Below are 14,754 nucleotides of genomic sequence, written 5' to 3' on the forward strand. Positions count from 1 at the left end.
AACCACTCTTGAATCCATGAAATCATATAACCTTGATATTTTTTTTTTTTTGGCCAATTTCAAAATTCTAAACACATTAGTATAATTATTATTAAAAATATTTTGTTCATAAAATATAAATTATTATCATTAATTAAAAATAATTAATATATTTTAAAAAAAAAATGTTTTTTGTTTTTTTAACAACGTGATGAATCGGTAACTCCCAGACCTAATCTAAGGGAGACCCATGATCAACCCTCATAGCTGCCACTATAACACCAAGAGTACATTCAACAATCTAAGGGAGACCCTGGATCAACCCTCGTAGTTGCCACTATAACACCAAGAGTACATCCAAGAATCTAAGGGAGAACCAGGATCAACCCTCGTAGCTGTCACTATAACACCAAGAGATTGTGGCAAGAGCCGAGACTCACGGATAATGGGAGTCTACTTCTTATGATTTTGGTAAGAGTCGAGACTCATGGATAAGAGGAGTCTACTCCTTGAACCGGTAACTCCCAAACCTAATCTAAGGGAGACCCAGGATCAATCCTCGTAGCTGCCACTATAACACCAAGAGTACATCCAACAATCTAAAGGAGACCCAGGATCAAACCTAATCTAAGGGAGGCCCATGATCAACCCTCATGGCTGCCACTATAACACCAAGAGTACATCCAACAATCTAAGGGAGATCCTGGATCAACCCTCGTAGTTGCCACTATAACACCAAGAGTACATCCAAGAATCTAAGGGAGACCCAGGATCAACCCTCGTAGCTGCCACTATAACACCAAGAGATTGTGGCGAGAGCCGAGACTCACGGATAAGGGGAGTCTACTTCTTATGATTTTGGTAAGAGCCAAAACTCACGGATAAGGGGAGTCTACTCCTTGAACTGGTAACTCCCAGACCTAATCTAAGGGAGACCCAGGATCAATCCTTGTCACTGCGACTATAACACCAAGAGTACATCCAAGAATCTAAGGGAGACCCAAGATCAACCCTCATAGTTGCCACTATAACACCAAGAGATTCTAAGGGAAACCCAGGATCAACCCTCATAGCTGCGACTATAACACCAAAAGTACATCCAACAATCTAAAGGAGACCCAAGATCAACCTTGCCAAGAGGCGAGACTCACAGATAAGGGGAGTCTACTCCTTGAACTGCACAACATAGCAAAGCACTATACTCAATGAGATTTGAACAATAACTTCACAAGTTTCACCCAACGAACCCAGTCATCAAACCACACACATCACTGTGTTTAAAAAAAAAAATGTTATCCAAAATTAAATTAAAATTCGGAAAGCCATGTGTGAAAATAGAGGAGTCTCTGCGTCTTAAAATATCAACGATATTCCCCTGGTATGAAAGTGGAAACAGCACAAGACTCCAAACCTGCACGCTGTTTTGGCATTCATTATCCGAGGTATTGACACATGTCGCCCACGGAGTGGGAGGACAGATTACGTAATACGGTCACCCTAATATCTTATCCCGTCCCAACCATTGAGAATACTGGATTAAATTCCCTACCTCTCAGTGACAACCACAAATTCCGGAGAGAGACAACGCCCGGCGGATCTGGTCGATCGGGACTCTCCGAATATGGATTTCCGACAGATGTACCGTCGCCGCTATGGTGATTACTAACCTGGAACAATCATTTTGCTCTGCAAACAGATGGCACTCGTGTTGTGTTCGAGCTTCTTCCCCAGAATTCGATCCCCTGACGTCACTCTGAGATGCCTGCGGGAATCAGTCCACGGAGTCAGTGGGAAACCCATTTCGGTTGCAAGCAAAAGCGGGAGAGGAAAATCAGTGAAATGGTTGATCAGAGCTTCGGTGCAAAGCGGGGCGGAGGAGGAGCAGAAGAGGCAGAATAGGACAGGTTTCAATGGTCAGGCAGCCATGGAGGTATCCACCTTCAATTCGGCGGACTACAATGAGTCGGGAGTTCAATTCTGGGAACACATGGGCGCCCTCGTTCGTCTAGGTTACGGAATAGGTAACCGTGCTTGAGTTTTTTATTTTCATATATATATATATATATATTATGGAATAGGTAACAGTGCTTGAGTTTTTATTTCATATATATACAGTCGTGGTTTATCTGTTATATGATTTTGGAGTTTTTTAACGAACTTGGGCAGAATTGGTTAGGTTGGGTTTTTATTTTCATATATATACAGTCGTGGTTTATCTGTTATATGATTTTAGAGTTTTTTAACGAACTTGGGCAGAATTGGTTAGGTTGGTAGGAATAAGTTGGAATTGAATTTTTCATAATCTCAGTTTTTTAAGGATTTTTCATAGTGTTGAATCCATATATTAAATTAAAAAAAAAAAATCCTGTTTAAATGTTCTAACCCAACTATAATTTTTTGAATCTGCTACACACTCACTCCTAACCAGATAGACCGGTAAAACTGTTTTTTTAAAAGGGAGATGCTCTAGACATTTGCAGAGAGGTCTTCTCCCTCATCTCAATCGGTCCAGAAAATAAAGACATGCCTATTTCTAATATATCTACTGCACATATATCCTGAATATTGGATCTACAGAAAATGTCAGAGTAAAAAATAGTCTGTTAAAATTGGCACCTGAGGCAATATGTTGTGCATTAGTGTCCGATTAAAGCTCCTATAACTCTTGCATCTCCCTTTCCAAAGCCTCGATGGAGTTATCCAAATGCTTCATTATTTTCACAAATGCGTCCTTGTATTCTTCCATCTTTTACCTCCCTTTGAGTAAGTATGGTTGAGGCTATCGGGCAGGTCCGGTAGCCAGTTGAAAAACAAATTTTGTACATTACTCTTATTTTTGACAATCTATTGAGGACGCCGTGATTCTCTTGTTCAGCTGCCTTATATACGTCTTTCATCTTTTGTCATCTTTCAAAGATTCATCAAACCATTTTATTTGGTATTATTTTTTTTTGACATTTTTCATTGATTGATTATATTTGTATGTACACTTTTGTAAATTTTAGCAGTGAAATCACTGTGTAGAGACAAGTCCCTTGTTTCACAAACAAGGAAGTCTCATACACCAATTTGGTGTCTAGCTTGATCATAGCCTTAAAATTAAATTATTATTATTATATAATTGAAGAATATCCATAACCCATAAGGAGATATAGGGAATGCCTAGAAAATATGAAAAATAAATATAATAATATGAGTTCTTTCAATAAACATGCATAACATCATACATATTACATTGTCACATTCATACAATAACTTGTCTATATATCATACATCATAAATCATGATTAAAATTTCGTTTAAGCCTGTGGGAGTTTTCCATAGTCTAACATTATGAAATATGATTTTTTGTTATTAAATGCATCGATTATTTAATACTGAACTCATTTATTATGATCCATCTCCTATGAGTAAAGTGTGATTGAGAAAATGAATCATAGAGTGTCACCCCCTTAGGACTTGCACTTGATAATCAATTTTTCTTATACTCAAGTTATTCACAATGACCATCTCCCATGAGCGAAGTGGGACTGAAACTAGTGAAATGAATTGCATAGCATCAATCATCACTTCTAAGACTTGCTCTTAGTAACCAGGTTTTCCCAAGGAGGCCACCCATCTCAATGTAGCTCTAACTCAAACATCATTAACCATGGAGTTTTTTCCATAATCACGCCTATTTAGCTTGCTACCTTATTTGCAAAGCAGTAGCAAATATTGTGCTTTCTGAATCATTCGTTTGGACCTCCCTTTTCTTTATTTAAGCATAAGCATGTTAGGGGTTTTCATAATCCAATGGCATGAAATACCATTATTCAAGATTAATTGTGTGAAGTGTTTAATATCAAGTCACTCACTATGACCCATCTCCCATGATTCCCATTTTCTCATTTGGTAACTAGGAACTCTTAGGAAGGTCACCCATCCTATCACAATGACCCATGCATTCCTAATGACTCCCTAGGAAGATCATAATACTCTAGGTAGTGTACACGACTCCCAAGGCAATCATGGATCCTAATATGGTTAGAGATCACCTATAAAGGTACATAGGTCCCAATGCAAGTACATAAATCTTAGGTCACAATGCAAGTACATAAATCTTAAGGCAAAACAAATCCCAATGTAACATAAATGATGAGTCATGTCCAAGTACAAGTGCCATTAGGTGGAGAAACATCAAGTGTCATCTTCTAACTTCACAATAACTCATAAAATTTATACCATTTGCCAAGTTTAACCATGATGGGGACAACATCAACCTCTACTACATGTGACAACTCCTAAGACAAGAAGTAGTCCTATATGTAAGGAGTAGGTGTTCTTGTGGACGAAGTTACCCCAAGGCAAGTAACTTCATGAGTCAACTTGCATAGCCACAGAAGGTTTGTTAAAGATATTCATTCACATGAGTGCTTTTAAAGATAAGGGAGCACTTCTAGCATATAGTTACCATTCCTCAACACTATTTTTTGTTGAAAATGTAACCAGTGCCGGTCTTCATAATGTAATAAAATGTAGTTTTTATCATTAATATATTTATTATTAATATTTTTATTTTTTGTCAAAACTTGTTTTTCATGCTTCTAGAGTTAATTGAGTAAAAAAAAAATATAACGAGTCAAAAGAAATGTATTTGAGTCAAGTCCCATTTGGAATTTTTGTAAGAAAAGGAAAAGGACTTTTTTATTTTGAGTTAAAGAGTCAACACAAGACCAAGTCGGCCCTCCTTGGACAAGTCGGCCTAAAAGGCAACTATTCGACCCTCCTGGACATGTATATATATGAGTCAACTCGACCTCTTGGAGACACATTCACTTATCAACACATCGCATCAATTTATGTGCAAAAGACAAGAAGATAAGACGACCGAAGTCAAAGGACATAGAAAAATTAAGTTTTCTATCATAATTCTGTTCACACCTGCAGGATTTCTGCGATTTTCTGAGGTTACTACCAAGCCGAAATTCGGCCTCCACTGCAGATTCAAATTTTGTGATTTTGACCAGATTTCAAAGAATTTGACCAGTGTTGACTTTTGTTGACTTTGACTTGATGGAGGTGACTTGGAGGAGGGCTGACTTGGGATTTTTGTGGTAGTCTTGGTCTTGGATATATCATTTTGATCTATTCTATAAGAGAAGGATTTTTGGGTTTTCCCCCTTGTGGGGTTTTGCCCTAGCGTGGTGCCTAATCTCTGGTGTTCTTGATCTCTTTGTGATATTTATGCTTTGAATTTTTGTATAATTGCTTGATGAAGAGAACATAAATTAATAAGAAGACAACTAACATTCACAAGTAATTATCAAAAAAGAGGAATCAAGCTTTAATCTATCCAAGACTTGGTTTCTCAACATGGTATCAGAGCTAAGGTGAGGAAGGAAGCTTGAAGATCACAATTTGTAGGAACTCTTGATTGAAGACATCTTTGTAGCAGCTATATCTTCTCTCTCTTTTTCAATGGAAAGGTACATGAAGGAAGGTATCAAGGCACTAAGGAGTCTCTTTGAATCCATCAAAGGATACATCACCAAATTCATCTCTAATCTATCTAAAGAAATCAAGGATGGAAGTCTTTACTCTGCACTTACAGGTTCATTTGAAGATGAAAGCACATGGCTAATCGATAGTGGAGCTTCAAGGCATATGATAGGTGAACATGGACATCTCAATACTCTATCTAAAGGAAGCTCTTCTCACAAAGTCGAACTTGGAGACAAAAATAGCTATTCAGTCAAAGGGATTGGATCTACCTGCATAGAGTTGGAATCCGGTTGGAACATTCATCTCAACAATACCCTCTATGTTTCAAGTTTGAAAAAGGATTTGCTTTCTATTTCTTGTTTAGAAGATAAAGGAGTCAGGGTAGCATTTATTGATGGCAAAGTAATTGTTTGGGCAAAGGGATCTAGTATAGAAAATGCAAGGACTATTGGGATTTGTGATGGGAGGTTGTATAGACTTCTAACTCCTCCTCAAGCTTTAGTACATTTGGACATCAATCCTTGTGAGTTGTGGCACATAAAGTATGGTCATCTCCATTACAAAATATTGCCATCCTTGAGTCAAATGGTTATTGGTATGCCTCAATTAAAGGAAGAACATGAAGGAGTTTGTAAAGGGTGTGCCCTTGGCAAAAATGTGAAGAAGCTCTTTCCTAGTAGTGACTCAAGATCCAAGGAAATTTTGGACCTAACCCACTTTGATGTTTGCGGACCAATGTTAGAAAAATCACTTGGTGGTCATCAATACTATGTAACATTTATTGATGATCATTCCAAAAAGACTTGGATATATTTCTTGAAGTCTAAAGATGAAGTATTCAAAAAATTTCAAGAGTTCAAGGTAGAAGTGGAGAATATGACAGAAAAGAAGATCAATACCTAAAGATTAGACAATGGAGGAGAATATACATCTAAAGGACTTGTGGCCTTTTGCAAGAAAGCTAGGATTAAGAGGAAGTTAATAGTCCCTTACAATCCTCAACAGAATGGTGGAGTCGAAAGGAAGAATCGACCCATTGAAGAATGTGTAAGAGCCATGCTATATGACCAAGACCTTCCCAAGTTCCTTTGGGGAGAAGCCTCTATGACAATAATGTACATTCAAAATAGAAGTCCTCACAAAATTCTAGACAACATGACCTCGAAAGAAGCATTTATTGGAAAGAAGCCTAATGTTGATCACCTTAGAATTTTTGGATGTCCTGTCTACATTCATATTCCCAAGGACAAAAGGAAGAAATTAGACCCTGCAAGTTTGAAAGGAATCTTCATTGGTTATATCACCTCATCCAAAGCATATAGAATCTACATCAAGGAAGAAACGACATATTGAAGTAAGTAAAGATGTCACATTTGATGAAAGTGTTGCATACAAGATGTCCAAGGATATCCCCATTGACTCCGATGAAGAAGAAGGACTCATCTCTCCCAATGAAGAGAATCTAGAGCAAGACAATCCTCCAGAACCTACAATTGATCATCATGAAGAACTAGAAGGACCAAGCGAACCTGTACATCCTGTCATCATTCTAGAAACTCGGAAAAGACCTGCTTGGTTAAGATCAACTCTACAAGAAGCCGAAGGACATGTAACAACAAAAGGAACATTCAGAGAAAGCAAGAGACCCAAGAGATATCCAGATTACGCAACATATATGACAAAACTCATTGAAGCAGAACCTACCACTTACAAAAAGGCAACTGAACATCAAGTATGGAAGAATGCAACGTTAGAAGAATACCAATCAGTAATGAAGAATGATGTTTGGGGAATTGTTCCTAGACTTAAGGACAAATCAGTTGTGACTTCCAAGTGGGTGTACAAAATCAAGCATGCAACTGATGGGAGTATTGAAAAATATAAGGAAAGATTTGTGGCTAGTGTTGGGTGTGTGTTATATTTTTTCCATGATTCGTTGCGTTGGGCGCAGCAAGGAGGTCACAGGGGGGGGTTGCGCCCTGAGAATTATTTTTTGGACCCTATATTAGGTGGGCAGACCTACCTATGGTTTTGTGCATGGGTTTTGCACATGGTTTTGGGCATGATGGTTTTCTGCCCATGGTATTTTGTAGATCCAGTCAAGGGAACTACGGTTATGTTCTAATCCAGGGTTAATGGATTGGGTTTTATGAATGCTTCGACATGTATATATATGCATTGTAACATTGAAAGGAGCATAATGAAAAAATCAATCTGGTAGTCCAAGTTTTGGAATCTAGGGGAAAATCTCTGTGTATATCTGTTTTATGTTTTATGTTCTCGCCATTGTTTATTTTCTGTTTTAGAAGTCGTATGCAGTAATTTCTGTACAGGGTTAAAACCTACAACTAGAGGATTCTCTCAACAAGAAGGAATTGATTATGAGGAAACTTTTGCTCCTAGAGCCAGGTATACAACTCTTACATCTCTCATCTCTATTGTAGCTACTATGGGATGGAACATACATCAAATGGACGTAAAGACAACTTTTCTGAATGGCACAATTGATGAAGAAGTTTACATTGAGCAACCTCAAGGATTTGAAGTGCATAGAAAAGAAACTCATGTTTGCAGGTTAAAGAAGGTTCTATATGGCTTAGAACAAGCCCCTGGAGCATGGTATGCCAGAATGGATGCTTATCTATTAAGACTTGGCTTCGTCAAATATATTGCAGATCCAAATCTCTATATCAAGGTGGTAAAGAATGAGCCTGTGATCATATTACTTTATGTGGATGACTTACTGATAACATGTATGGAGCATCGTATTCCTTAATGCAAGAAGGAACTAGTAGCTGAATTTGATATTAAAGGTCTTGGACTAATGCACTATTACCTGAGACTTGAAGGTTGGCAGAATCCTGGTGAGATTTATCTTGGTCAAGGAAAGTATGTGATCAAGATCCTACAAAAATTTGGAATGATGGATAGTAAACCTATGACAACACCTATGACCACCAATTTGAAGAAGCTGAGGAGTTCAAACTCAAGTTTTGTTGATCCAACATCTTATTGACAACTTATTGACTCTCTGATGTACCTCGTGAACACCTAGCTAGATATATGTTTTGCGGTTAATACTCTTAACCAGTTTCAAATGAAGCCTAGACATGATCATTGGATAACAACTAAACACATCTTAAGATATCTCTGTGGGACCATACATCATTGCTTGAGATACGTTGCAGGTAATGAGATTCAGTTATTGGGCTACACATATTTGGATTGGGCAGACAATGATGTAGATGGAAAAAGTAATACAAGTGGCTGTTTTTGTTTGGGATCCGCTATGCTTTCATGGATGAGCAGAAAACAAGACTCAGTTGCATTGAGTATTGTTGAAGTTGAATATATAGAAGCCAATGAAGTTAGTTGAGAAGCAGTTTGGCTCTGTAAGTTGCTTACAAATTTATTTGAAGGACCTTTGGACTCTACCATCATATGTTGTGACAACCAGAGCTGCATAAAGTTGACAGAGGACCCGATTTTCCATGCAAGGATGAAGCACATTAATATCAAATATCACTACATTCGAAGCATGGTGCAGGATGGGGTCGTGAAGCTACAATACATCTCCATTGACAAACAGGTAGAAAATATATTGACGAAGTCTCTTCCTAACAGGAAGCTTGAGTATTTGCAAGACAAGCTTGGGCTTGTGGATATCTCCTCCCTGGTTGAGAGGGAGTGAGGGTGGACACCGTATTCTCCATGTGTCATGTACTATGGCCAATACTAACAGCCGTAAGCCTAGTAAAGACACTGGTAGGGAGAATGGTGGATTGGATAAGCATTTGGGACTGATATTCTTTGAGGATTTGTACTTTGACCAGGACTAACCGCTGTAAGTCAAGTACATTAATCCAAGATAAGAATAGTCTTGAGGACCGACATTTCTTGGTGTCAAGTATTGTGACAGTGGATTAGGAAATGGTCCTGTGAGGACATACCTGGTGAACACCCAGGTGGGGTATGTGCCTAGAGAGGCGGTGGTGTCCAAATTTATGCCTCCCAACATTGTGCTCTGATCTAGTGGAGAGATAGAGCTTGTTAGTCAAGGCCTTGCTATTTTGACAATGCTGGCTATGATGATGTAAATCATCATTGATGCTTATCAATCCGGATCCTTTCTTATATGAATATTTCAACTTGAGAGTATTTATTGTGTCATTATGAATACCTCCCTAGTTAAAAGGGAGTGTTGAAAATGTATCTAGTGTCAGTCCTCATAATGTGATAAAATGTAATTTTTATCATTGATATTTATCATATTCATTATTATTATTTTTACTTTTGGTCAAAAGCATGTTCTTCATGATTCTAGAGACAATTGAGTAAAAAAATAATTATTATGATTCAAAAGAAATGTATTTGAGCCAAGTCCCATTTGGAATTTTTGTAAGAAAAATAAAAGGATTTTTATTTTGAGTGAAAGAGTCAACATAAGACCAACCTGGCCCTCCTTGGACAAGTCGGCCTAAAAGGAAACTATTCGACCCTCTTGTACATGTATATATATGAGTCAACTCGACCTCTTGGAGACACATTAACTTATCAACACATTTATGTGCAAAAGACAAGAAGATAAGACAATTGAAGTCAAAGGAGACAGAGCGAATTCAAAGGAGATAGAAAAATTAATTTTTCTACCCTAATTCTGTTCACATGTACGAGATTTCTGCGATTTTTTGAGGCTACTACAAGGCAGAAATTTGGCCTCCACTAAGATTAGAATTTCTGAGATTTTGATCATATTTCAAAGAATTTGACCAATGTTGACTTTTGTTGATTTCGACTTGTTGGAGGTGGCTTGGAGGAGGGTTGACTTGGGATTTTTGTGGTAGTATTGGTCTTGCTCTCGGGTCTTGGATATCTCATTTGATATGATTCTATAAGAGAAGGATATTTGGGTTTTCCCCCTTGTGGGGTTTCACCTTGGTTTGGAGCTTAATTTATGGTGTTCTTTCTCTGTTTCTGATCTTTATGCTTTGAAGTTTTGTATGACTGCTTGATGAAGAGAACATAAATTAATAAGAAGACAACTAACATTCACAAGTAATTATCAAGAAAGAGGAATCAAACTTTAATCTATCTAGCACTTGGTTTCTCAACATTTTTTACTACTACTTTTCTTGTCTTTTTCTTTATTTATTTGATTAGTGCCATCTTCTTTAGATATGCATTGTTAGGCATGGGACTTGGGGCATTGGCCTCATAGTGAAGTGGCATAGCTCAAGCTCGCTTGTTTGGCCTTTTAGTTTTTTTTGGCCTGTATCAACCTCAAGCATATAACTCTTAAGATGAGGCTGTCCTCATGGGATTATTAACTATGAATCTTTCTATGATGTATGACAAGACCACCATGAGCAAGAAAATGGATTCTGTGCAAGGAATAATGAGGAAGATGAAAATATTAAGTGTGATTAGGGCTATGTACACGCTACACCTTCCTAGGCCTATAGTAGTACAACTCAATACAAGAGTGAGAACATTTAACTAAAGAATGACTATAATCCACCATCGTACAACAAGGAAAATAATAACAATTTTGGGTGTTATGATACATTATTAGACTTAACCAATGTTCATCACAGTCATGGAAAATATATGGAACATTATCACTATACATGAGCAAGAGAAAATATATGATGGTGTTTCATACATCATGCCTCATAATCAAATTGTACAATATCATCATCATCGTGCCAAATCAACTAAATCATTCTATCGTCATCAAGAATTCATTAAAGGTGGGCATATCCAATGTCCAAAGAAGATCATCATAATTAGGGGTATTTTGACATCTACATTGGGCCTCCTAAGAAAAATAACAAAATAATAGTTAAAATAATAAAATAAGAGTTATGAATTTTTAAAGGAAAAGGAAGAAAACTACTTTTTTTATTCTATCTTTGCCCTATCTCCTTAGAGGCTTACTCAAATGTCAAGTGTATGCATCCATTGTTGACAATAGTAGCGAGAAAGATTCCTTGATTTGTGCCTTAATCAAAGGGACCTCAATGAGTTCTTCCTTAGCATGCTCAAATTCCTATTAGTTAGGAGCTAATTCCTATAAGATAGGAATCAATTCCTATAAGATAGGAATCAATTCCTACTAGTTAGGAGCTAATTCCTATAAGTTAGGACGAGTTCCTAATAATGAGGACGAGTTCCTAAAAATCAGGATGAGTTCGTGAATTTGTTTTACTCATGCGAATAGTTGGAGGCTTAGTTACGAGTTAGCTTTGGAAAAGGACAATTGACCAGTCTCAAAGGTTATTTGTGGCTAGGACGAGTTGCATGAGTCAGTTAGACTTAGCTAACTAGTCAATCACATGTTGGAGTTCCAAAAATAAACTTGACAAATTTAGATGGGTCTAAAAACTTATAAGGAGGATGGAGGCACATAATTGATCATTGTTTTGTGAGCATGAGTTGGTGAGACAAGGTAATAGAGAGCACGAGTTTGTGTGCAAAAGCTTGTGTGTGGGAAGGGCATACTAAGGAGAAACCTGTGTGTAGTTGATAGAGGAGAATTCCCTTGGGGTTTTTGCAAGGAAATAGGGAAGTAGGATCAGGGTTATGGCAAGGTGTTTCAGCTTAGGACAAGCTAGGAGAACAAGACTGTTTTTCTATTGAAACAAAGTTGTATTGTAAGAGATCCATTGCTCAAAATTCTATCAATAAAATTCTCAAACAAGCAGAGGGTTTTCCCAGTTGGGTTCCCTAAAAAATTGTTTTTTTCGATATTGCGTGAATGTGTTATTTTTGTTTCTATTTTGCTACAAAATAAGTAGGGAAATTTTGTGTCTTTATGAATAGTAACTAGTTTTCAGAATGATTCATTAAGCAGTTGCAGAATTTCAAGGAAATTCTACATGGTATCAGAGCAGAGATCAATATAAAGACCATCACCATCTATCAAGTGCATTCGATCAAGAGTAGGAGGGAAAGTTTGAGGTGCCACAACCCTAAGGAGCCAAGCCAAAGTGCGAAGAAGAGGACGAGGTTAGTTTTGTTTCCCTAGTTTTAGTCTACCTGTGTAGGAGCAAATGTTGGCTGAGCTTTTTTGTAAGTTTTGGGCATATTTCCTCTGTGTAGCAGGACACATAAGTTCTGTTTTTAAGAAGATGAACAAAGACCCTTGTGAGCAATGTATTGAAGGGCCATAAGGCCTAGTTTCTTGCAGGAAAGTGGGCCGCATACTCTAGTGGACCAACACAGGAGATGAGGGTCTGTATGAGGGGAATAACGTAGGTTTTGAGGACTATTTTGGAGGTCAAAAGTAGGCCATTCCTATAGCTGTTCACGAACCCCAAGGGGAGGGTCGAATCCTCAGAAAAGAGTGGTCAAAATTTGAGTTCTTTCAAGACAAAAGAATATGTCTTGAAGAGGTAAGGGATTGTCTTTCCAAGTTGATCGTTGCAAACTAATGGAGGGCTATCAATTAGGGAAATTGACAACAATTTATCTTATCCTAGTTCAGTCATCTAAACACTGTTAGAAGAATTGATATGTCAGAAATCTTTGATGCCCTAGTTGAGACTTATCTCCTATGCAAGAACAAATCCATAAGTCAGTCCCTATGTGGTCTAGATTAGAGAAGAAAAGAGGTTGAGACCTAGTTCAGATTGTGGAAAGAACAGTGGGTGTTGGCACTGTAGGTTGGGATGTCTTGAAGTGGAGGTTAGTGGGCATAATCAAGCAAACAATGGAGGTTTGTTCATAGGTGATGAACAGTAGTGCTTGACAACCCTTGATTAGTCAAGGTGTTGAGTATGTGTGGGCAGTTATGGAGGCTTGAGAAGAGTGAAAAAGGAGCTGATGTGTCAATTGAAAAGGCAGGTTTGCAAGCCCTAGGATTGTCATTCTTGGAGCAACTAAGAGACAATAAGAGGGCAATTTGGTGAAGCCCTAGTTCACTGAGTGCGGGGAGGCATCTCATTAGTAAGAGGGTAGTTTGAAAAAGACCCTAAGAACATGATCCTTTGGAGAAACAAAGGACATTGTTAGTGGGAAACTTGGAAGTCCCTAAGAGATGACGGATCTTGAAGGAGCAGGAGAGCAACTAGTGGGCAATTTGAGTAGCCTATGTTTAGTCTTCTCGGAGCAGCCAAGAGAGATTGACAATGGCAGATTCGATGGCTGGAGATGTAAACATTCTGAAGTAGCAGAAGTTGCAGTGATCAACAAAAGAGGAGGAAAAGATGTGTTCAGGAGCATCATTCCACATGACCTGGAACAAGAAGAGTTTCAACGACTTGAAGGAGAAGGACATGTAGTTTTAGATTGATCTAGGAGATGATGGTTAGTATGCAGCTAGAGGATTTGGTACTGTCAGTTTTCAGAGGGAGTCAGGTAATCCTCCTCATCTCAGAGATGTTCTCTATGTTTCAGGATTGAGGCAGAATCTTGTTTCGGTAGTTACCCTTGAGGAAAAGGGATATGATGTCATCTTCACTAGAGGTAAGACTTACCTCCAACACTTAGCTTTTAGATGTAAGAAGCAGATAGGTGTGAGAGTGAAGAATCTTTACAAGTTGTAGGTAGAGATAGGTGCAACCTTAAGCAACAAGGTAGGGAGAGCTCAGAGTAGAGAAGTGGTTGTTGAGCAAGAGCGGGATAAAGCTCTCAGGTTGGAGCCTCAGTCGGTATCTCAGTTTGAGTCTAAGCTAGTTGGTAGTTGGGCTGCCAGCAAGATGATGAGGAGCATAGTCCAAGGCGAGTGGAGGCACCCACTCAGTTAGAGACTCCGAGTATAGGGAGAGTTCGAGCCAAGTGGGCAGAGGATTTGGTTAAGTGGGATCAAAAGAGTTGAATCTTCCTGTATGACTTCTAGCTAGAGGAAGTAGTCGCAAAGGTACATAGGGTACATGGCACTTATGACTGAAGTGATGGACTCGCAAAACATGGTGGGAAAGATGTCTTCAGAGTAGGTTTCGTAGAAGAGAGCATGGAAGTCTTCTAGTTCAGACTCCAGAGGGAGTCGTTGCAGTAGCAGAGAACATGGTAGTGTTGGAGACAGATTTAGGTGGATGAGGTTCTTCTAGAAGCACCTTCCTCGCTAAGAGGGAGTGTTGAAAATAGTAGCAAGAAAGGTTCCTTGATTTTTGCCTTAATCAAAGGGACATTAACGAGTTCTTTCTTAGCATGCTCGAATTCCTATAAGTTAGGAATCAATTCCTATAAGTTAGGAGCCAATTCCTAAAAGTTAGGCCGAGTTCCTAAAAATCAAGACGTGTTCATGAAGCAGTTTTACTCATGCGAATAGATGGAGGCTCGGCTATTTGT

The 14,754-nt window shown here is 38.3% G+C and overlaps 1 protein-coding gene across 2 annotated transcripts in view; it reads left to right on the forward strand.

The window, feature by feature from the left end:
* Window positions 1–1,502: 1,502 nt before the first annotated feature.
* LOC149154747 (uncharacterized) overlaps window positions 1,503–14,754 on the forward strand; it is a 41,377-nt gene continuing 28,125 nt past the window's right edge. The window contains exon 1 of one of the 2 annotated variants that reach the window (XR_016262917.1): window positions 1,503–2,000. Coding sequence is in view for 1 of the 2 variants with exons in the window: in XM_089440850.1 (XP_089296976.1) it covers window positions 1,676–2,000 (325 nt within the window). In the remaining variant the exon portion in view is untranslated. The remainder of the gene's footprint in view (window positions 2,001–14,754) is intronic. The other variant, XM_089440850.1, reaches the window with a different exon arrangement.

The sequence above is a fragment of the Pinus tabuliformis genome, chromosome 9 (genome assembly GCF_031772625.1).
Source record: "Pinus tabuliformis cultivar Carrire ecotype Pingquan chromosome 9, CPIR1, whole genome shotgun sequence".
NCBI classification, from domain to species: Eukaryota; Viridiplantae; Streptophyta; class Pinopsida; order Pinales; family Pinaceae; genus Pinus; species Pinus tabuliformis.